At 39.5% G+C, this 25,142-nt stretch overlaps 2 protein-coding genes across 5 annotated transcripts in view; one reads left to right on the top strand and one right to left on the bottom strand.

Annotated features, from left to right (window-relative positions):
* gtf2f2a (general transcription factor IIF, polypeptide 2a) overlaps positions 1-25,142 on the bottom strand; it is a 115,850-nt gene that overhangs the window by 19,132 nt on the left and 71,576 nt on the right. Inside the window, exons 6-7 of the mRNA XM_060833354.1 lie at positions 8,929-9,010; positions 1,796-1,895 (exon numbers count right to left, since the gene is read on the bottom strand). Of these exons, the coding sequence (XP_060689337.1) occupies positions 1,796-1,895; positions 8,929-9,010 (182 nt within the window). The remainder of the gene's footprint in view (positions 1-1,795; positions 1,896-8,928; positions 9,011-25,142) is intronic.
* On the top strand, positions 3,691-22,172 carry kctd4 (potassium channel tetramerization domain containing 4). Of its 4 annotated transcripts, XM_060833352.1 has the most exons (4): positions 3,965-4,003; positions 4,770-4,804; positions 10,557-10,622; positions 19,607-22,171. In XM_060833352.1, the coding sequence occupies exon 4, from the start codon at positions 19,668-19,670 to the stop codon at positions 20,436-20,438; it is 771 nt and encodes a 256-aa protein (XP_060689335.1). In that variant the 5' UTR covers positions 3,965-4,003; positions 4,770-4,804; positions 10,557-10,622; positions 19,607-19,667; the 3' UTR covers positions 20,439-22,171. The 4 variants fall into 4 exon arrangements, with proteins under 4 accessions (XP_060689333.1, XP_060689334.1, XP_060689335.1 ...); XM_060833351.1 differs by lacking the exon at positions 4,770-4,804 and having other exon boundaries at positions 3,920-4,003; XM_060833350.1 differs by lacking the exons at positions 4,770-4,804; positions 10,557-10,622 and having other exon boundaries at positions 3,691-4,003; positions 19,607-22,172.

The following is a 25,142-nucleotide window of genomic DNA, read 5'->3' as shown; positions in this document are numbered from 1 at the left end:
CACTCAAGGCTGGAATTGAATCTCGACCCACAGTGCTATGTGGCAGCAGTGCTACTCCAGATGGTACTCATGGATGCCCAGTTTTGAGTTTCTAAAATTTCAAAAAAATTCTACTCCATTTATATAATTGGTTACAGCCCACAATGATGACGAGGATATCCTCAATGTGATAATGCAACTGCATTTCCATCAGAACTGTAACCTCTCTTACTGACACTGCCATGGACAGACACATCTGGAAAGAGTGGACTGGTATAGATGAGGTCAAGTAGTTGTTTCCCTTGTGTTGGTTTCCTCACACTGCTGCAGTCTAATAGCTTTGTCCTTTAGCACTGGGCCAGCACTGGTGCTACTGAATCATGGCTGGTGATAGACAGTGAAATCCTCCACCCAGAGTGTTCTGAATGGCTATATCATCCTCATTCCTTCTTCCAAGTGGTGATTGATATGGAGAAATACCAAATGATCAGTTGAGTGGCGTGGTAGGTTGCCCTGAGATTTCATGGGGTCTGGGATCAACGTTGATGATTTTCATGGCACTCCTCGCTGACTGTATACACTGTGCTGGGTGGGTCTGTCCCACTAATGGGACATTTCCAGAGATGATGCTGGAGGAGTCTGGGATGGCCAAAACCTGATTCAAACATAAGGATGCAGGAAAGATGGGTGTGGATTCTGGCAAGACAACACAGAGAAGGGGAAGAGTGAAGGTGGGGAGGAAGCTGGCAAAAACAAGGCCGTTCGCAGCTGTAGAGCTTTCCAGAGGTGGCTGGTAATGGTCACTTTGAAAAGATGGCGGTCAGTATCTGAGAAGAGAGAACCAGCTCCATGTACTTGTAATGAGAGCCTGAAGAGGGAGACTGTGTGTGGGGGGTGGGAATGGGGTGGAGGGAGCTGGCCTTGGCAATCTTGCGCAAGATGAGGGTGGATACAGTATGAACAGGCAGGACAGAAATTAGAACGTCCACGAGTTCAGACATAGGGTAGGGGACAGGTTGTGGCTAGGGAGGGGCAAGGTTCAGCTTGGCTTGTTGGGCAAGGGAAAATACAGTGGACACCCTCTCTCTCCATCAAGAAGCTCCAAAAGAGAAATATTTCACAGACTGGCATAACATTCTACCTTGGGACCATCTAACAAATCTATGTAGCCTGGTTTTGATTTTCCCATTCCTGCTTGTTAAGCTTTTCCTAACATCGACCACAAGTCAATCCAATTCTGACCACATCTACTCCACATTCCACATGGTAAAATAATTCATGTTTAGTTACCACATCCTCTTTCTTTCGATTTAGCTAAAATGGTGATGTAATAAAACATAATGAAAAGGGATTAACATTAATACATGGGTAAGCTAAATAACAGTGTTGTATGTTTTGGTAAGGCCCCATTCACATGTACTGTGCACGCGCACACGCACACACACACAGACTGAAAGTGAGGACTGCAGATTAGAGTCAAGAGTGTGATGCTGGAAAAGCATAGGAGGTCAGGCAGCATCCGAGGAGCAGGAAAATAGATGTTTCGGGCAAAAGCCCTTCCTCAGGAATTCCTGATGAAGGGCTTTTGCCAGAAATGTCAATTCTCCTGCTCCTCGGATGCTGCCTGACCTGCTGTATTTTTCCAGCACCACACTCTTGACCACATACACACACAGATTGCATATAAGCCTACATCATTTATTTATAATCCCTTCCCGAATAACATTCAGCTTGTGAATTTTGGTAAATGTATTTTTCTTGGTGATGATGGGATGATAGCATGTTTTAATGTGGTTAGTAAACAAACCAGACTTACATTGTACTGATGGTTTGCAACAGGCTTATAATTTGTTGTGACAGCCTTATCCAGTTGTAGGGAGAGACGCATCGGTTTGGATGATTCCTCAATTTGCTGCCTGGTGGGAGTGCAGTGGGGAGGGGACAGAAAGCAAAATAAGTGTATTAGTATAATTGTTCAGCAACAAAAGCAACACACATTTATACACAAAGGTGAATTACTGCAGATACTAGAAATCTGAAATAACAGAAATGCTGGAACTACTCAACAGTTGAGGCAGCATCTGTGGAGAGAAAACATGAGTTATCATTTAATGCAGACCCTGCATCCTATGCTGCCCAACCTGGATTTGCACAGCTCCTTTAAAGGTACTGAAAAAGCCTTGGAGTCATATAGAGGTGGTAGTGCAGTTATGATGTTACTGGCCTGATAATCTAGAAGCTCAAATAAATAAAACATTGAATCAAAAATTGTATCCAAAATGGTAACAACAAAACCATAGAATTGTTATGAAAATTCATTCGGGTTAAGGAAGAAAATCTGCCACCCTTAGCCAGTCTGGCCTACGTGCGACTTCAGATTTGTAACCATCCTCTGAAATGGTCCAGGAAGCCAATCAGTGGTATTAAACTGCTATGAAAAGGTCGAATAATAATAAAAATGGACACACGGCCCCCTCCTGATGTCAACCAACATCGGTAACAAGAAACATACACCTGGCCCAGTCAATTCTGTGAAGTCCATTCACCGTCAATGAGTCAAGTTCCTGGAGCTCCCACACCTAACAGCAAAAGGACCACAGTAGTGCACAGGGACAGCTTACCACTACCTGATTAAGGACAATTAAGAATGGCACTAAGTCTTGTCAGTGGTGTGTACATCAGATTAAGGAATTTTTACAAATGGTAAGGGGGAGAATTTTACAATCTAAATATGCCAGTCAGTATCAGTGGAAGGGAGGAAAGTAACTGAGGTAAGAAATAACAAAGAGCCAATGATTTAGATTAAAAACATGGGGAGGAGGAGAGCGAGGTAGAAAGGGGCTCAGTAAGTACCCAATTTAACATTTAAAATGCTCAGTCTCATGTGGCAGTGCATTGAACACCTGCTTTTAAATTATGTTGATAAAAGAAATAAGACATACCAAATTACAATTGAGATAATATATTAACAACATGACTGACTGAAGGCTTTCCACCGGTCTGTTAATTTTTGAATCATTCTTATTTATATCATTTTCCTTTGTGTTGCTTTTGTTGCTCACAGCAGTCAGATATACACGGTGGTGTTTGAGGTTTCTGTCAATATCACTGACGGCTTCAAATGTCCCTGAAACAGGCTTAATATATTAGGCTTCAACATTTCTCTCCCTCGACATCACTTCCTTCTAGAATAGTCAAGGCAAGGAAGTCAGAACAGCTAGCAGGGAAGCTACAAGGTCCATCACACCTCCTCCTATCCTACCCAGTATGACAGCAAATTAGAAACAACTAAATTCAAGTCAAGAGGTATTGACAGAAATAATGATGAAGACAACCTTTGGGTAAAACTCTATTCCTGAGATGCTGCCTGGCCTGCTGTGCTTTGACCAGCAACACATTTGCAGCTTTGGGTAAAAATCAACAGTGACTTTGATGCCTTTCATAGTGAGCCTTCGTACACTCTCTGTTCAGACCTATTCAAGGCAGCAATGTATCGAAAGCTTTCCATACCTAAGGAATCATAAGTAATGCATGAGTCACCACCTTTGGGAAAGTAGTTGGTCTAGGACGAAACGTGAGGGAAAAAAAAACAATGAATTACATTGCAGATATGAAGAGGAGGGAAGGAGCTGAGCAAGAACCCACTTCACGTGATCATCTTAATCTTGTGGTTACAGCCCTACCATGTAAGAGTTAAATTGAATAAGCTGATACACAGGACAGATCTCTAATATCACTCCAGTCTACCACATTTTTGTTTTGAATGAGTAATGTATAATGAGTTTAATTTCCCCCAGAGATGATCCAACGTAGGTGCTTAGTAGCTTGGGTTCATGGTTATAATTTATAGTTACCCAACTCCTGGACACTCTGACTCACACTGCCACCACACTTCTGCAACAATCAGCAGCTCCTCAGCCTTCATTTCCTTTTCTTCACTGTACAGCCCTGCCTTGGCAAGGCACGACCACTTCAACTACAAACCACCATCGGTTCTAACTGAAGGAGTCTCTCCTTCCAGAAGGTAAGAGCCTTTTTAATGTAATGTACTTCTTTTACCATGCATTAGCATATTTAGTATTTTACCGTAGACTAGCAACTAAATTTCACAGTGTCTCAGTATAATTCTGCTTCTTTTGTAAAATGCTAACATGGAGGTATTTTGAAGACTGAGCTCTGAAGCCTGCACAGTGACACAAGTGAGTTATAGTTAACAGTTGGGCTGATTTTATAGCTTTTTAAATTTCTCTCTGGGTTACAAGAGCCAGTAACGGAAACTATTTCAAAATACTGGGCAACTTGTAGATCGAAGTTGGCACAGTAACATTTTTCACGACTCAAGAATCCTGATGACAGATTTTTTTTTAACCCAATCTGGGGAGTTACATTTCACAAAAATAAAATTAGTCTACTGAATGTAAAAGACTGGTGGAAGAGTCTTGTTGTCTTGTGTGAATGCAAGTTAAAAGATACTGAGGTAGGTAGATTCTGAAAAGACTGCATCGTTTAGCTCCACAACTGAATTTCACAACTAATTGCTTATGACTAGATTCTGAAGTAGTACTTACAATTCAGTAAGCTATCCTGGTCTGCTTTCAGCTATTAACTGCTGAGCAGAACTGGGATTCAATCTTCTGCCTTCAGTTTAATACTGAAATTTTTACTAAATCTCCAAAATGATCAATCTCTGTAAAGTCTGTTTGCAGTGGTTTCTGAACTGATAGATTTTGTTCTATAAATGTGGCTCCACGGTGTATGATCACATCTTTATTTTTATTACATGCTTCAAGAGACACTGCCGCTACCAGTATCACTTCTTTAAAAAGTGAGTTATTAACGTCAGCATCCTTTATTTCTTGCCTTGTGCTATTTTGTTTTGATGGTGCAGTGTGTACTCACTTGGAGGAGTTACTGAGCTAAACCATGGCAGGGAACTCAATGTTTTGCTGCACAGATGGAATCACTAACCAGTAGTTAATGCAGCTCAACAGTAACCAGTTCGTTCACTAACTTCTCCATGCCAGCAAAGTAATTTAAACAAATCAATATGCACAGATACTTATAAATCAACCAAACATCAGCACCAAACATAGGATTTTTAATGCCAAATAATAATTCCTTGTATCTATCAGGAGGGAATTGTATGTTGACAGCAGCTCTTTCAACTGCAGCCATCTTAAGCATTCGGCATCTCTGCCACATTTCTACTGCAAACGTCAGGGTCACATTACCAAATGATTATCTGTCAGATTCTTGTTGGACACATGTGGTTCTGCTTACTTTTAGAATGGCAGAGAAAGGGAAAGTTACTCAACAGTCTGTAGCATTAAAGAAACGCTCACAGACTTCAGAACAATTCCAGTCAAGGCAATTGAGATCAGAAATAGAAAATAGAAACAAGCTTATTAATCAGGTCTGTCCGCTACCACATCCTATGCAAAAGCCTTAATATAAAAATCAATTGCTCCAACCAGTTTACGATTTTGAATTTACAATTACGAGTCAGTCAGAACTTGTATTAATTCCATATATGATATCTAGTACCGCAGGGTTCAGCTGAGTTTTAATGAGATTGGAAACACAACATGGTGCTTTTAAATAGGAGAACCCAACTAAGCTACTTTTATCAGTCTAACAGTAACGTTGAAATTTGCTTTTATTTCAGCATTTGGCAACTCTAGGGTGCATTAAAAACATGGAATAATTAGCATTAATAATGTTGAATAATTAACATTCAAGAACCTTGGTCTGCAAAGGTCAGCACTCTGGGGAGTTTGTTGGTTGTGGATAAGGTTATCTTTTGTGAAGCGACTATGCTTTTAAATGCTTTATCTGGGTAAATTCATCTTTCAAGCCTGTGCATGCCATCTCATTTCACAACCTTCACATTAAAAAAAACAAGAAACAGTACATACACTGCACATAAACTGAGAGCAGTTAATTCCTGTCTTCAAACCTGCAAGAGCCTTAAACGCAATATAATGTATGTTTTGACAATATGTTTGTTTTCCTCAGCTTTCTCCCTGCCTCTATTAGATCAGGTTTTTTTTTCAGTGAGGCACACTGCCTCACTAACATGACCGTTCTTCCTATGCAGTGTTGCTCCGATACCAGCAGAGTGTCTGAGGGCCTGACAGCTGAATCCATCAAAGCGCCTAGACATACGAGCGTTCCAACCACAGTCAGTGAATAGCAATTAGATCAAGGCAACATGGCAGAATTTTTTTCTATCCCTTCCTCAATTCTGCACATGGTTACTCTGATTGACACCTTGGTTGAAGTTAACTAGCTTAAAAATCAAGGAGTTAAAGTCGAACACCAGAGCTACAGTGCTGAGGGAGAATGTAATCCTGACTTCGATAAGTAATAGCAATGTTACACGATAATTCACTGTTCTACGTGACTTGCCGTTTTGTACTGGATGAAAAGAGCTGAGTTTAGACTGCTTCTTAGCTATTTTAACAGATACCATGAGGGGTATGGGTAGGATAAATAGACAAAGTCTTTTCCCTGGGGTGGGAGAGTCCAGAACTGGAGAGCATTGGTTTAGGACGAGAGGGGAAACATATAAAAGTCACCTAAGAGGCAACTTTATCACACAGAGGGTGGTATGTGTATGGAATGAGCTGCCAGAGGAAGTGGTGGAGGCTGGTACAATTGCAACATTTAAAAGGCATCAGGATGGGTATGTGAATAGGAAGGGTTTGGAGGAGAATGGGCCAAGTGCTGGCAGGTGGGACTCAACTGGGTTGGGATATCTGGTCTGCATGGACAAGTTGGACCGAAGGGTCTGCTGTACATCTCTATGACTCTATATCGTACAAATAGGTGCAAAAATAGGCCATATGGTCCCTTAAAGTGGCTCTGTTATTCAATAAAATCATGGCTTTTTTCCAGCCTCACTTCCTCTTTCTCGCACAATCTCATTTTTCTCTTAAAATATCTATTGACCAGTGTTGAATATACAGAATGACTGAATATCTACATCCCACTGGTAGAGAATGCCAAGGGCTCGTAACCCCCTGACATAAGAAATGTACCTTGTTTTGGGCTTCAGTCTCTGAGCATCAGACCTACTGAACTTTGAAAGTCTTACACATTTCAACAACAATGACTGTTCATTCGTCTAAACTCCAGGGAACACACAGGCCTTTCCAATCAATCTCTCATTTTTGGAAATTGCATTTATCCCCAGAATCAATGTTGTAATACACAAATGAAAGTACTTTTCCTTAGGTACAGAAATCAAAATAGTGCACAATACTCCAGATGCCGTATCACTAAGGCCCTTTCTAATACATAATGCTGTTTTCCATGCTACATATAGTACTTTACACTTACTGGCCCGATAATTTGCTAAGTTAATAATGGGAAGAAGCTATTTGACCAACCGTACAAACAATGGTTTGAGAGATATATTGAGGTGTGATCTAATAGCGACCCTAGGAGGAATAATTCACTGGTTGTAAAGAATCATACAATGCTATTATAAAAGGATGAACATTAACATAAACAGAGGCTGAGGCAGCATATTTTAATCAGCAATCACCAGAAAGCAAAAGAATTATTGAGTAAAGAGAAAATTTGCAAGTCGCCTGTTTATGTACGTATTTACAAAAAATTTCATAAATGCTGGAGCAGCCTATAGATGTATTCTAGTCCAGTTTAACCATTGTGATAACAACCATATTGTTCAGGACCTCTGGTGACAAAATGCTGACGGAAACACTTAGCTCAGCAGACTTTGACATGTTCTCATTGAAGGACAGAACCTATCTGATAATGCCTGGCCACAACTCTGGAAAATGCATTTCCATATCTTACCCATCTTCTTCACACTTTTAGATCTCAGTGGCATCAAGATGACAAGGTAACTCCTAGCATCCCAGCTGTGGCAGCTAAAAATTACACAAATCCACACTTATATGGCAATATCCCTACACTCCGTTCAATACTCCCTATTACTCTGTGAGATTGCCATCAAAAATTGTCACAGGGATGTACTTGCATCTTAAAGCTATGCAGTAAAACATCACTGACCCTTATTTTCCACTTTTAATAACTGCCAACCCCCCAAAATATTATGATTTAAATTCACTCTGAAGGCAGGAATATCTAAAAAGACACATAGAACCCTACAGTGTTTCTGCTTTTTGTACAATACTAAAATTAATGTTACTTTGAGCAATGGCAGTAAAACTGAGAGCAGGTTAACCTTTTTCCATCAAATGTACCCCTCAGTACAGATATTGGAGTTCCAACATGACCGAGTGGTAGGTTTGACACCATAATGAAGTAAAATCTTGAGCTGTCTATCTTACCATACACCCTCGTGCTTGCTTGATTCTCATTCAGCCTTTTCAATTTTGGTAACATTATTCTCAGTAATTTTGGACTTTTCTGCACTTAATTTCCTTGTAAGTTAAAACACTTAACCTACCAGTCTCAAACACGCCATTCTGGAGCTGGCACACATAATCAATAACTCACGTAGTTTTTCAGCTCAATCAATGCTAAGGATGTTGCCATGTTACTCAGGTGGGTCACAGAAGTGACTGAGCCAACTCCATGATGAATGTTTAAAAAAAATCACACATGACATGAACCCTTTTGCCTTTTGGCAAATTATCTTGTGAACAGTCCAGAAGAAAGGCGGCTTCGAGATGGATCATCTAACATTGATGATATGGACACTCGATATCTTCTGGAAAAAGTGAGTGGTTTTCTTTCCCCTATAAAAATAGGGAGCCTCGAGTAGCACATCACAGTATTTTGGTGAAAAGCTCCATTCATTTACACAGAAGGTAAACTAAGTTAGAATTTCACGACCTCGGCAATACTCTGACTGGGTATGCATCAAGTCAGAACCACTTAATGCACGTCAGATCACAGCGTGTCAAACAGTGAATTTAAATAAAATGTTGCTTTGCTCTCAAAGTTACTACTGACCTTTTTAATCTCATGTAAGATTCATTGACAGCTGGTCTGCATTCTGCACGCTGAACCACAACTCCTTCAAATGTTAGTTTTTCTGAACGTGGAAAGAAAAGAAAATCAAAATGAGTTTTGAGAATCACACACAGCATTGAAGAGCACTTAAAATCACTAACAGCAAAATCTGTCAATTTTCCATCAGGATGCATCAGAAGCCATGGTTTCGGTTCCCTAAACCCGCCTGGCTAAAAGGGAAAACAGTAAGCCGACAGAAATGAATTCAATACTCCTTTAATCGCACAGAATAATTATAGGATGGATGGACAATTTACACCTAACTTGTTATTGTATTCAAAGGGAGAAGCCACTACTGTTTGCCTTCCTGGTTCAAAGCAAATTGGAGAATTTAGTTATTCCTGATGAAGGGCTTATGCTCGAAACGTCGAATTCTCTATTCCTGAGATGCTGCCTAACCTGCTGTGCTTTGACCAGCAACACATTTGCAGCAAATTGGAGAATTGCTCAATGTGTCTCAATCATCCAGACACAATGCAGATAGAGATTTTAAATGGAACAGCAACCTGTTCTTATTTCCTTTAGAGCACAGTGCTTACCAAATGTCAAGTTCAGCCAGATTATAACAGTGACCCGAGTAACAATTAAAAGAATGGAGATTGGGCAATGTGGTGTAAGAAAGAAGGGGTTCAAACAAGATTTTCTTTCACAAAAGTAAATGGATTTATTCTAACAGTAAGATTACAGTGCAGAAATCCTTTTTCCTTTTTCTACTGACAAATGAAATGTCACAATAATAAAAAAAAAACCCTGTAACCAAGCATGGAGTATCACAAAATTAATTCAGAATAACTATTAAATAAACATGAGCAGCTGTGAGCCAATTGTCTCCAATGTGACTTTGAATACTGATTTTATTTCACATTTTATAGAATATAGCTCACAAATTTATAAAACCCTGAGCAAGAGAAATGTCTAGCTTTTGATCCATAATACAAATTTAACCAAATGCTTACAGGTTTCTTCAGAAACATTCTCAACAAACCTCAGAATGAACACTGACTACAGTGCTTCATCAAAAGCAGCAAGCAAGAATAATGAAATGGCAAGATGAAAAAAGCCAGAGAGAAAGTTCCTCTGTCTCCTGATAATGATTAACAACTGGGGAATCTTTTGGCAGCATTTTAAAAATTAGTACCATTGCAGCTGCTTTATTAATCTTTTCTATTTTGGCCAGCTACCTTCTTCATCCCATCTCCAAATGATCTCCCCCTGCCACTCCTTTCTTGTGCTCATCTCTTGTTCTTCTATACAGGTATTCCCCAATACCACATACCATTGACTATTATTTATGTAAACACTGACAGCAAGTGTGAACAGTCTGTTCAACCGCTACCACATCTATTTTGTCCTAGCCAGATATTCACCACACAGGTTCCCTGCATACTACTAGATAATGAACAGGAGCAGGAAGGCTTTCTCCAGGTACATCTGCCCCACCAGTATCAGTATCCATTCGGTATAAATGGTCCAGTTCCACATTATCTTTACTATTCCAAATCCCTTGCACAACTCACTCTATTTATTAAAGTGAAAAACAGACACTTTGTTTTATTATTCATTTGCAGGATATGAACATTGCTGGTGAGGCCAACATTTATTGCCTAACCCCGGGTGTCCTGGAGAAAATACTGGTGAGCTGCCTTCTCTGAACTGTCCATGTGGAATAGGTACACCAATAGTGCTGCCAGATAAGACTTTTTTTTAAAAAGGATTTTGATACCATACATTTAAGGAACAGTGATATAGTTTCAAATCAGGATGATGCATGACTTGGAGGGAATTTGCAGATGGCAGTGCACGTCATTGTCCTTCTAGGAGTAAAGTTTGCCAATTTGAGGATGCTATTAAAGATGCCTTGGCAAGGATCTTGTAAACATGCTGCAGCCACAGTGCCCCAGTAATGGCAGGAGAGAAGGTTGATGATGATGGATGGTGTGCTGATCAAATTAACTGCTTTGACCTGGATGACGTTGATCTTCTTGAATGTCAGTATACTAATATGACAACTGTACACAGTGATTTTCTAGGGCTGAGATAATTGGCCTCAGATCATCATCTTTTAAGCCAGATATGACTCCAGCTCTTGGAGAGTTTTCCTTGATTAGCATTGATGTCAACGTTATGAGGAACCCTGGATACCACATTGATTATTTGCTGTTTGATGAGAGATGTTTTCATCAATGTTTAGACCAAGGCTATAATGAGGACTGGAGCTAAGTGGAGAAATTTAAAGCTCACAACGGTAAGCAGGTCATTGTTATCACTCAGCACTTGCCCACCAATCTTATGGTTCTCTTCTGTCACTTTCCTGTTGAAGAAAGTATAACTATAGGCAGTAATTATCTATTTTAGGCATGTTCTTTTTTTTTGTGGACAGGGTATATCTAGGAACTCTGCACATTGTCAAGTAGATGCTAGTATTGTAGCTGTACTGGAACAACTTGTTTAGGGGTACAGCTAGCTCTGGAGCATAAGTATTCAGTACCATCATTGGAATGTTGTCAAGTACCATCTTGTTGTATGCAGTGTATTTCACTGTTTCTTGATCCACATACAGTGTGTTAAATGAGCTAAATACATGGGGGTGGGGAACTTAGAAAGTGGCAAAAGTGGATAATCGGAAGATGGTTGCCAATACTTCAGACTGCATTCAAATGTTGACTGTGCCATTAGTGAGGATGGGATGGTCATCAAGTCCCTCCATCCTGTTAATTGTTTCAATGCTCACCAATATTCATGACTTGTTGTGGCAGGATCATAGTGCTTTGATCTGATGGATTGGTTGAGAGAAACCTTCAGTCTGTTGATAGCATGTTGTTGCTGTAGGCCAGAAAGCACGGAGTCTTGTGCTGTACCTTCAGCTGGTTAGAACCTCAGGTTTAGATGCTCTTTGTGTTGATTCTGACACTTTCTTCCCCTATTCTTCATTAAACCAAAGTTGATTCCCCTGGGCTTGATGGAAATAGGAGGCTGAGGGATATACTTGGTCATGAGTATATGACTTGCAGTTGAACACAATCCTGGTGTTGCTGATAACCCATGCTGCTTCATCATTGCTCAGTTGAGCTGCTCTTTCTGTTCCAAATCATTCCTACTTAGCACAATGGCTGTGCCATGCAACAAATGGAGGATGCCCTTAGTATGAAATCTCCACTGGGACTAGAGATGGTCACTTTTACCAATACTGTCATGAACAGAATTATCTGCAATGGCTAAACTGGTATGGCCAAGGTCAAGCTGCTTGGTTTTCTTCACTACCCACAGCAAACAATTCAGTCAGTGGTGATATTATCAAACCAGCCACGGTGATGGATAATGAAATCTCCCAGAGTAAATTCTGTGCTTTTGTTATTACCTTCTTCTAAGTGGTGTTCAATATGGAAGATCACTGACTTGTCAGCTGGTAGGGAGTGGTAGGTAGCATTAAACAGGTTTCCTTACACACACTTGATGTGACGGTTATGTTACTTCACGAGGTCCAGAGTCAAAGTACAGGACTCTCAGAGTTACCCTTCCCAAATGAACATAAGTCTGCTCTGCTGAACTGCCATTGGGAAGGATATACTCAAGGATGGTGACAGAGGGGTCTGGACATTGGCTGGAAGGTACGATAATGTGAACATTTGTTAGAGGGGGCGGCACGGTGGCACAGTGGTTAGCACTGCTGCCTCACAGCGCCTGTAGACCCGGGTTCAATTCCCGACTCAGGCAACTGACTGTGTGGACTTTGCACGTTCTCCCCGTGTCTGCGTGGGTTTCCTCCGGGTGCTCCGGTTTCCTCCCACAGTCACAAAGATGTGCGGGTCAGGTGAATTGGCCAAGCTAAATTGCCCGTGTTAGGTAAGGGGTAAATGTAGGGGTATGGGTGGGTTGCGCTTCGGCGGGTCGGTGTGGACTTGTTGGGCTGAAGGGCCTGTTTCCACACTGTAAGTCTAATCTAATCTAATCTAGACTCCTCATTTCATTAGTTTCTGTACAGTTGTCCCAATTTAGGTTTAAGTTCCCACTTGTTCATGAAGGAGGACTGGTGTATGTCCATATACTATGAAGACATTTGAAATGTTAACTCTGCTTTCTTCCCACAGATTTTGCCAGAGTTTCTCCAGCAATTTCAGGTTTTGTTTCAGGGTACACATCTATGTTTAATCAAATCTGATCTCTCAATGAAAGTTAAGTCACTTTTAATCGTATGCTTTATTACAGCAGTAGGATGCAACTGAGTGGCTTGCTAGGTCATTTCAGAGGCCAGTTAACAGCCAACCCCATTTCTGCGCATCTGGAATCATCTGTGTCAGATAAAGGTGGTGGATGACCTTCTGAAAGGACAGTAGTAAATCAGATAGGCTTTTATAATAATTTGTTAGTTTCAGAGTCATGATTAACACCAGCTTCTATTTCAGATTTATCTGAATTCAGATTTATCCTGCTGTAGCAAGATATGAACTCTCGAATCTGGATCATAATTCCAGGTCTCTGAATTATCAGTCCACAAACATAATCACTATGCTACTTCACTATTTGATCAGAATTGTCCTGATCAAGAATAATGAACTCATGTCACACTCTAATGTGACTTTTCTGAGGATTTGTAAACAACAATGTCACATTATTTCCCTAAGCTTTCAGAATTAACGCATGTTTTGTTTAAATCATGTTAGTCTTGTGACTGACTTTGAATTCATCACCATCATCCTCAAAAAGACCATTGTGGAGCACTGGTATCAGAACAATGTAGGTATGCTGGTACAAAGACAGATGCATTACAAAGAGACCAGAGAACTGACTGCACTATCAACACTTTCAAAAGTTCATGTTTAAAGATATGCACAAAGTTAACTCTTTGCAATTTATTAAAATGTCCTTTTATGGCTCTAACTATCTTCACACTTTCCTAACCAGATGATGTTAAACATTATCGTTCATGATGAGCTAACATATTTAGAGGATCTGACCTTCAAAATGATGTGGTCAGAGGAGGGTTGAAAAATGTTGCCTAGTCAGTCTTCTGGAACAATGTAAATGATAGGCTACAACAGGTCAAGAGTTAAACCAGCATGTACAATGATATCAATGCTTGACAAGATCAAGTAATGCGATTGCAAATTCTGCATATTCATTTATCTACTTTTAGTTAATTTGTTGGACATTTGGAGATTTAGATGAAAAATTATGATTTTTGTTCACTTGAGCCTTTTTTATTTCATTTGTGGTACCTAATTTAGTACAGAGCATTTCACATAAATCAAACCTATCAGAGAAGACCCAGCCTAGCTATTAGCAGGAGTAAAGCTTACCAAATAAAAATGAATCCATTTTCATTACAACCCGGAGAAATGTACCTATATAATAACTTTCATGTCTGCAAGACTTACAGTCAAAGGAATGATTTTGATGTTTAGTCACCAGTGAATCGCGGACATATACAGCATTGAGCTTGTAAACAGGAAGAAACCTTTGTGGCATATAAACATCAGAGGGTCACCATCTCCAACGACATCTCCTTCACATTCAATGGCACTTCTGCCACCAAATCCCTGACCAATAAACAGCTGGAGACAGTCATTGACCAGAAATTTAAACTGTGAAAGCTACAAAAAGTTCAAAGTCTGGGTCATGTTATCACCTCAGTTGAACAAGTCAGGTCCCACAGTGAAATCTGGCCTGAAAGATCATATATTTAGCTTTTGCAGTTGGTGATAAGTTGCACCATGGTGATTAGTCACTGAAATATTGTCACACAAGGCTGTGGGTGTTCTTTAACAATAGAGCTTCTTCCACAAATAAAAACAAACAAAACCTGAAAAGGCTGTTAGGAGGATCTCAACACAAATATCAAAATGTTTCAACCTGTTACCCAACGCCATCCATTAGAGCTAATGCCAGGTAACTATCACTCCTATGTCTACCTTTTAAGTCTTCATTGAACTGAACTTCCCCAGTTTTTCTTCTCCAGTTGTGGAGACAATTTCACAATTCCTTTACAACTCTGCTGCCTCAAACCTTTCATGATTCTGATGGCCTAAACCTTCTCATGTTTTAACACCTTGAAGTTTTCTGTGCAAACTCCCCTGGTTTTGAAGCTCCACAAACTGCAATATTTCAGCTAGGGTGATTGGCTTCCCTGAACTGACTTGATTCTCCTGTGAGGAGAAACAGTTATAATCTTCTGAACTGAACTCGAGATTTTTCTGAAATTTGCCTTTCATAAACCCAACTGTTCTAAACATTTTATCTATTGACACCACAGGGACTCTTCCAGGCACTTCAACTGTAATTACATGTTTTCTCATACTAATGTATTTAGGTCATTGTTCAAAGAATATCTAGTCTTTTGAGAAATCTTTCACAGAATTTATCTATATCCATCTGCCACTGTCTTGAAATCCAAAACTATAACATTAACATATACGATACTGTGGAGAGTGGTCACCTCCTGACTCCCCAAAAATGATCCACCACCTACAAGGAGGAAGTCAGACCTGTGATGGGAGTGAACATGCCTAGATAGAAACAGTTGAAACTACACTCTGGAAGCTCACAGACAGTTCACAACAAGCCAGCTGATTACTCTCCCATCCACCACCTTAAGTATCCATTCATTTTACCAATAGGTACCATGAAGTGTATAGTATCCACAGGATGAACTGTAGAGACTTGCTAAAGACTTATTTAACAAACCAACAACCTTCACCACAATGTAAGAACGGAACAGGTGGTGCTTAGAAACACCACCACTCCCGGACTCCCATCCAAGTTATAGATCATTCTGACTTGGACATATCGAATAAACACCAAAAGGAATGTTCCACCCAAATAGTTTGTTGTGTTTATATACAACTCTCCTACCATTTAATCAACTAATCTCAGCTTTCAGGACATTTACTTTTTTTCCACACACCTAATTTACTTTGAAACCATACAGTTGTTTACCTCAATCATCTCCTGCAGTACTAAGTTCCATTTTCTATCCCTTATGAGGGAAAACTGTATTGAGGTGGAAGATCAGCTACAACCTCATCAAATAGCAAAACAGACTTGAAAGGCTGAAGAGTCCGTTCTTGCCCCTATCCCTATGCTCAGAGTAAGGTTAAGTATCCTTATTTCCTAACTGAATCTATTAGCAACTGCCCGACCCGCTGGACCTTTGGTATTGGTTTCACCCATGACAGGAGACATTCCCTTTAAAATGACCTTATCCAAACCAATCATAATTTAAAAGACCTCTGTCAAATCACCTCTAATTCTTGTGTTTCTGAAACAAGAAAAAATCCATAAACTCTGTTAAGGAAATCCTCTCAATCCTACGAACACAATTTCTTAAATGCATAAAGTCAATTCATTTTACATTCCTTTGTCCAGATCAAAACATTTGAAAGAAACATGTCTATGCATTTTTTTTTTGTATCTTTCAAGAACGTCAAGATCAATCAAGAGATCTCATATTCTCAAAACCTGCAGTGTTGATATCAATATTGCCACTCGTTGATGGTTGCTGGGTCAAAAATCCTGGAAATTTCCATCTAACCATCACTGTGGGAGAACTTTCACTTTGTGGTTACAGTGGTTCAAATAAGCAGTTCATCACCAGCTTCTCAAGGGAAACATGGAATCGGGGATAATTTCTAGCATTGCTAGCAACACCCATATTCTGAGAATGGAGGTTAAACAAAAAACACAACACTTTATCGGCTACATCAAACTCTATAATGTAACACTCTGGCTTGCAGGGCACACTGTTGTTTGATCATCTTCTCTCGTCCAGAAAACGTTTTTCTATGTTCCAGCTAACATCCTGCATGATACAATACACCATCCTTCCCTAAATTGCATTATTGAGCAATTGCTGGATTACCCTATTTTGCAGATTACTCTAACCTATTGAGGCTACTAACGACTATACAAACTGCGCTTGAACACAATATCAAGGAGTACTTTAAACCTACGGCTAGCTTTCCAAGCAATTTTCCTGAATCCTAATATAGATACTTGACCCATTCAAGATTATAACATTCTTCCTGGAAATCTGATTAAACATTAACTTACACAAAAACTACAAGAACATCAACAGAAATAACTGAAGTTTTTCTTGTCTACATTGACATACACTGCACATTTGTGGTTAACACTACATCTCAAATTCATACCAACCTCAACACGTGGTAAATGTCTCATTAGTTTTCTGTTCAAAACAAATAGCTAATTTAAACTTAGCCATCTTCTTCACTTGACTTCAGAGTTGGGATTTCTGTGTTTCCAGCCCATGACATATTGTCAATTGAGAACCTTTACTGTGTGCTTCATTCACACACAGAGATACAAACCTTTTATCATTTCCTATGTGAGCTTATTTTTACACATTTGTGCAAAATTCAGGCACTTCAGCAATATGTTGGTCTAGATTTCCCTCACATGCTTTCTAACTTGTTCAGAGAAAGATCCAGGCCTGAGTGTGGCACACACACCTTAGAAGCAAGAGGCCCAAATGACCAAATTTGCATATGAGTTGGAGGCTACTGGAGTTGGTCCATTCCTCCTAAAAACAGCACAGATGCAATCACAGCGGCTGATGAGTACCCGAAGTGAAATATCTAAAAGCGCAGTCAGTGCTTAGAGACTCAAATCCAGTTCTAATGAGGGTGGTCAGGTCCGTTGGCCCTCACCTCCCTCCACCCACTTCCCATGCATGCTAATTTATTCTCCATCTACTCTCAATGCCCTCTGCTTGGTAATGCTTGACCCACCTTAGAGCCTTTCTACGCCAACCTGTACTCCTCCACCAGCCCCAGAGACCCTCCTATCCTCCAGGTTAAATAATGTTTTCCTACCTTTCATTCTCTAAGTTAAAACTACTGCTCTTTAAAGAACTTGACAGCTTCACGGACCTTATGCACCTTTTATGTGTATTCATGATCAAGGATCACAAAGCTTATTCAATAGAAAGCAGCCCATGCTCCAGCACTGAAGGCTGTTTTAGCTCTGTGCTGAGTACAAATGACACTGCCAGGTTTGGGATTCCCCATGTGTGCGAACCACATCCCACACCTTTACGCTATGGCAAAAATAGGTTCTGTTGGAAATGGGGGCTGTGTTCTTGGTCATGGAGCCATTTTAACTGATGCATGGAATCACCACACTTCTGCAAATCTGAGCCTAAAAATCAAGTCAGTTAACGTCTTGGAACACTGTTAGCTCTTTCCCTGTGAACAGTGTTGGTACCCTCTCATTTATTGAACCACACAAACAAGAGAGAAGGTCCATAAGTTCTCAAGTTGCTGCATATTTGAAGTCATGTTTCCATCAGCCAGTGGAAAAGATAACAAGATACAAGTGAAAGAATTATAGTCCAATTGGCAGGGAGAAACCAGTTTAGAATGAATTTAATGACATGAAAGAAATTCATTGAAATGTCTTAAATAAATTATTGAATTAGTCAATAATCAGACAAAAAAATCTGCAAGTAAAGCTTTTAAATAATTGTGCTTCCAAAAATAGGAGAATATAACTTTAACAATATTTGAATCAAAATGTTTAATTCTGTTGACAACTTATGGATGTGGTTTGCTCGCTGAGCTGAAAGGTTCATTTCCAGATGTTTCATTACCTTACTAGTGGACCTCATGCAAAGGAATGCTGAAAATTCCTGTTTTCTATTTATATGTTTGGGTTTCTTTGGGTTGGTGATGTCATTTCCTGTGGTGAAGTCATCTCCTGTTCCTTTTCTTAGGCAGAGGTAGATGAGGTCTAACTTGATGTGTTTGTTGATAGAACTTATGCAACTTATGACAACTTATGCGTTGAGAATGTAATTGGCCATTTCTGAACAATACCACTCTGTCACCTGAAATGGACAGCCTAATATATCATCTATGCTAAATTCCTGCATGCTAGAGTTACAGTAAATCCCATAAAAGAAACATGCCAAGTCCTTCAATTAGTAAAGACTGGATAATCAGAATGACTGTGGAGAAATATACTGTATACTTTCTTATTTGAAAATAAGACAAACGATCAAAGTTTTTAACAAATGCATTTGAATTCCAACTAGATTCTGTCTGTTGTGGAAAGTGACATGGAAGTGTAGTAGTCTCTTACAATTTAATTTTCTAGTTCCAAATAGGAAATTTGGAAGCCTTCCACAAAAACACTTCATTCTGAAGTGAACAGTTTTAAAACCATTTGTCTGCATTAGTGAGAATGAGATTAGCTCTGTTGTTTCACCAAAGCTATTGAGAAATCACAGACAGCAACCAATGCATATGAACAAAATAGGTCAGTGCTTGTGCACACAAATAACATCTATATCAATATTAGTTCCCTTCCAGTGGAGAGCAAATCTCACGACAGACTGCATGTGGAACATCTTCCACACAGATGCAATTTTTGTAATACTTTGTGCTGATGTCTGAAAAAAAATAAAGTCAGACACGTTTAATTCACCAAGAGGTTGCAAATGCACTTCTGCATTTCGAGAAATAAGGGCAAATTTTGGTATCAAACTATGTTGTTGCAAACTTACTGTAATACTAAGTTGAAATATCATTTACAGTGAAAAAGTGCTGAGATCTTATGAAACCCTGCCAACTTCCATTTCATTATTTCTCTTGTATGTGCACAGGTCTTCCTTACAACTAGCAAATGCGACCCACCAACGCCTAATTAATATCAAGACGTGTGGAATGGAAGGGAAGATCAACAAGAAGGAAACTGCCTGTGAAGGAAAATGCAACATTACAGAAGTTTTGCATAAAGGCAAGAACTGCAAGTCGTCCGTGATCACTATTAATGTAGGTGGGCACCTTTACACAACACAGAGATCTACTTTAACCAAATACGCCGATTCCTTACCAGAAGCTTTGGTGAATGGCAAAATTCAGAATACTGTTGATGCTGATGGGAATTATTTCATAGATCGTGATGGCACACTGTTCAGGCATGTCCTCAACTTCCTGCGAAATGGCGAGCTTCTCTTACCAGAAGGATTTCAAGAGTTTCAACTTTTGGCAAAGGAGGCAGAATTCTATCAAATAAAGCCTCTGACAGATGCTCTGACAGCCAAGTCTGTGAGCATGCGGGAAGGGTCAGCAACAACATTCCTGGAAATAATCGACAGCCATGACCGCACTCATGGTCTCAGAATCTACTGCAATGCTTCAGATTTCATAACAAGAGTAAAAACACGCATTATTCAAGTGTCAAAAAGCCGCCTAGATGGGTTTCCTGAGGAATTTGTAGTGTCATCACATGCCATCCAGTTTAAGTACTTCATTAAATCAGAAAGTGGTGCACGGCTTGTCCTAAAAGAAGATAACACCTTTATATGCACGCTGGAGACCCTAAAGTTTGAGACTGTTATGATGGCTTTAAAGAGTGACTTCAAGTTACTGACCAGCTTGGATAGTTCCAAAGGATCAATTGTTCAGAGTGATGCACTTCATTTTCTGAAGTAAATTTGGCTTTACAAATAATACAGAAGCGTGCTGCACATCACAGTAACAAACACTGAGGTAACAAGGATTCTTTTGCCATTATAAGATGATGGTAAAAAAAAGGCTGCTTGGTAGATTAACATAATGATGTAATATACTATGCACCACTAAATTGCAAAACAGAATTCAAAGCACCCGATTACATTATAAAAGTTCCAATTTGTCCACAAGCATCTTATTCCATCATAACACTTCCACTTGTCATTGGCTTGCTTTGCTGATTAAGAGTATAAAATAAATAAATTTAGATCATGTATTACTGGAACATTCTGTACAGTAAAAAAACAAAACTTCATCTCAAAAACTTTCATAGCCTCAATCTTCGAAATATCTACAGTAATATTTCCAACATCGATTTCTCCATGTCTTCAGCATGAAACATTTCAGCAAAATATTCTAGGCTCACGAGGTGATATGCAAGTTACTATCACAGTACTTTACGTCTTGGAAACTATTCAGCTTTAACCATTCGGCTCTGAGTAACAATGCTCAGTAAAGTAGCTATAATGCCTCACAGTTTCATTAATTGCAGATTGAGACAGTGAAATTAATTCTAGATTACTCCAGCAGAGCTACAATGTGCTGGCACTGCCCCAATAGGCTGATCTGCTTCAGTGTGTGTTGTACAGCTCTCCAAATAAAGAACCCACTCTGAATTAAATACAAATACAAAGTAAACAAATTGATATTATGTGCATCAGAATGATATTGTCTAATTGCAATGATCCACTCATCATTCAAACATCCAAATTCTTGCTAACAGCATGAAACTGAATTTGCTCCAAGTTGCTAATTTCTTGTCTATTAACACTATAGATATTCAAGAACTATTAAATAATAATGAGACCATTTCAATGTGTGCAAGCTTGTCTCAAAATGGATTGTTGCAGCTTAACTGATAATAAGCTTATATGGTGCACTCCTGAAGTCAAATGCTTACCAAACTGCTTTTTTGATACTTTGGAATGTTTTATAAATTCATCTCCGCCCCTAAGAAAGCTGTACCTTTGGAACAGTCTTCCTTGAAACCATGTTCGGACCAATATTCTGGCAAAATACACAACTAGGGTGAAGAGACAGCTTAACTAAATCTTGGAGGCAAGGGCTTAGGTTTGGGAAGATGTAATAAACTGAACACAGCATACAAGGTAAGAAGGCAAGGTAGCAATAAGGGAGATGAACAAACATTGGCAAGAATGGGCAAAGCATGCAAACCAAATCAAAAGGAATGCATATCGAAGACATTTCACACAGTGCCACTAAATGACGAGGAACAATCGTCGTCAATCATCAACAATAAGTGCCAAATCTTAGTCATGTCACTGTGGGGAAGCACCTGGTACAGGTCACATCATTCATCATGGGCAAGAAATACATATAGGATGACTCAGTAACAATCCTCCAGCATGTATCTGCCAACAGTTTCTTTACAGACTAGCAGTGGTGACAAGTCCTCTTGCTGGAGATAAGGCAAAGGGAATAGAATTGCTTAGATATTAAAAATACTAAAATATTAAAAATCAACTGGATCTTTTATCTTTGGCTTTGGTAATGAGACTTTCCATAAAGAAATATAATAAATTATATCTAGTTTTGAATTATGTATTAATAATCACAAATGTCAGACTATATTGTCAAATGCAATTAAAATGAATATTTAAACAGTTCTGTTAAGCATGGCATGTATTTAACTTATAGATGGCAATAAAGATTTTCAAAACATATTTTCCTGTTCTTGAATTTATCTCAATGTCAATGTGAAAAATCAGGAATAAAGGGGAGAGGTAAAACAATAAATCAATTAGAAAAGTGGCTTGTTCAAATATTCCTCAGTTTTCAGGGATATGCAGGGTTAGCCATGCAAAATGCAGGGTTACAGGGATAAGGTACAGGGTGTGCCTGGGCTTTTCAGAGGGGCAGTGTGGACTCAATGGGGCAAATGACCTGCTTCCACACTGTAAGGATTCTTTGAAAGAATAATGCCCTACTGTATTGGTATACATAGTTTGCAGTGCACACAGAGCCCAAATTAGGCATCAGCATAATCCTTCGCACACTCGGATCAACCAGCGTGGTGCTGTCCAGTTGCGAATCACATTTAGTGTTGTATACTGTGTTCTGAGTTTTGAAAACAGTGGCTGATTGGGTGCAGTCAGTAGGTAGGGCTTTGCTGTCTATAACTATTTGGTACAATCCACCAGTGTTTGGGAAGTCTTTTTGGTTTGATGGCTGTATCCTGTTACTGTATTATGAAGTGTGTTCAGTATATCTCCAAATAACCCGGACGTGGAAGGTATCTCAAACAGTTGAGCAACAGGTGAAACCAGCTGTTTCATGCTACATCTACGCAGCATCAATATAAGTCTTCGATGGTTCGCAAAACTTCCATGCTTCCAAAGCTCACAACAGTGTCTAAAATTAGATGAGATTCCAATTGATTAATATTTACCGGATAATTTTGAATGTGCGAAGAATTCCACAGACAACCAAGTGTCAATTTGGCTTGCAATGTGATGCATTTGCATGGACTGGAAGAGACATACATATCATTGCAGATAAGGTATTTTCTAATCAATGTGCTCAGACATGTTATTACCTGCCTCCTGCCTCAGAAGTAGGGACACTCGTTTAAAAAAAATTAATTCATGGGATGTGGGCATCACTAGCTCAGCCAGTATTCATTGCCCATAGGGCAGTTAAGAGTCATCCACATTGTTGTGTGTCTGGAGTCACACGTAGGCCCAGATCAGAAAAGAATGGCAGATTTCCTTCCCTAAAGGATATTCATGAACCAGATAGGTTTTCCTTGACAAGTGACAATAATTTCACAGTTATCATCAGATTCTTATTTCCAGATTATTATTGAATTCAAATTTCACAATGTACTACCTACCAAGGTGGGATTCAAAATCCAGGTCTCAAATTACCTGACTCTCTGAATTAATAGTCTAGCAATAATACCATTAGGCCATCGCCTACCCTCGAGGGTTGGCCTACCTTCCACTGCAGCACAAGGACTCCCTCTTTTGCAGATAGATATTTTCTAATCGACCTGTTCAGAGATGCTTTTACACTCCCCTACAGCAGGTAGGACTTGAACTTGGGCTCAAAGGTTGGGGCAGTGCCATTGCACCACAAAAACTCTTGAGACATGTAGTACATACTTTGCAACTGTCTCAAGTCAGCAAGTTAGATGGCAGCCGTTCCCTTATTCATTTCTCAGGGCAATGGATCTAGTTGTCAATCAATTATTAATTGATTCATTCTCCTTGGCAACGCCTCTTCCAATCAATTGGTGTCTACTTGCCAATAAATCAGCATTTTCTTCTCATGCAATCTAAGTTGTGTTTATGCCCTTCAATTGGTATTCTTGCAAAATATCCTGTCAAGTGCAAGATATAAAGGTTCAATAAAATGTGTCTTTTTCCGAGTGTTTCTAGTGAAATACTAGTATTTAAACTTAAGGAAGGAAAATTATGAGGGCATGAAGTCCAAGCTGACTTAAGTGAGCCAGGAAAATTTGATTATAGGATAGGGAATCAGAGCTGAGGTAGCAGATATTAAAGGAGGTAGCTCAGAATATTGAGAAAAGGTACATTCCAGTGAGAAAGAAAGATTCTAAAGATGGATCATCCATGATTAACTAAGGAGGTTAAATACAGTATCAAATTGAAAGAAAAAGTCTGTAATTCCATAAAGATCATGGCATGTGAGACCATTGGACAGAATATGGTGAAAGCAAAACAAGTGAAACTTAGAGCATGAGAGAAAGGTAACTAGAAATACAAAAACGTATAGCAAGTGTTTCCACAGATATGGATATCGTTTACATAGATTTTAGTCAACCTTTCTACAAGGTCCCTCATGATAGACACATCCAGAAGATTAAGATCCATGGGATCCACAGTGACTTGGCCACATGGATTTAGGATTGGTTTGCCCACAGAAGACAGAGAGGAATGGTGGGTATTTTTCAGGGTGGAGTTTACTAGTGGTGTTCCAGAAGGATCCATAATAGGACCTCTACTGTTTGAGCTATATGGTGTGTTAGTAAGTTTGCAGAGATCGGTGGAGTTGTGGATAGTGTAGAAGGTTGTCAAAGGGTACAGCGGGATATAGACCAGTTGCGGATATGGACTGGTACTGCACGAGGGCCCCGGAGTATCATGCAGGCTGCAAGTCCTAGTCAGAGACTGTCTTGAGGGAGGCACTTACCTTGCAGCAGTTGAGTGCCGGTATGGAACAGGGTGAGGCTTGGAGCGGAGCGGGGACAGCTAATAGACTGGGCCTGGTGCTAACAGTCAGACCATGTGCAGAGACCTTATGCTGAGATCTAACATTGTAATGTCTATTTGAAATTTTCTAGCTTTCTGTAATGTACTTTAATGATGTCCTATTTTTAACTTACTTTTCAATTCTAAATAATGGAATGACTTTTATTCCTCTGCTGTATCTAAGAACTGTACCTAGGTACCTGTACCTAAGATGTTTTCAGAAGACAGACATTGTAAAAGCTTTTCACTGCACTCTTACAATGGAGTACACATGACAATAAAAGTATATTGCAATAATCTTTCCAAATAACAGATGGAGTTTAATCCAGGTAGTTTAAGGTACTGCACTTTGGAAAAAGTAAGGGAGGGCTCTAACTAACATCGATATACA

Source organism: Hemiscyllium ocellatum, chromosome 12, assembly GCF_020745735.1.
Source record: "Hemiscyllium ocellatum isolate sHemOce1 chromosome 12, sHemOce1.pat.X.cur, whole genome shotgun sequence".
In the NCBI taxonomy this organism is placed as follows: Eukaryota; Metazoa; Chordata; class Chondrichthyes; order Orectolobiformes; family Hemiscylliidae; genus Hemiscyllium; species Hemiscyllium ocellatum.
Note: the sequence above shows the minus strand (reverse complement) of the source record. Positions and strands in the feature narration are given on the sequence as shown.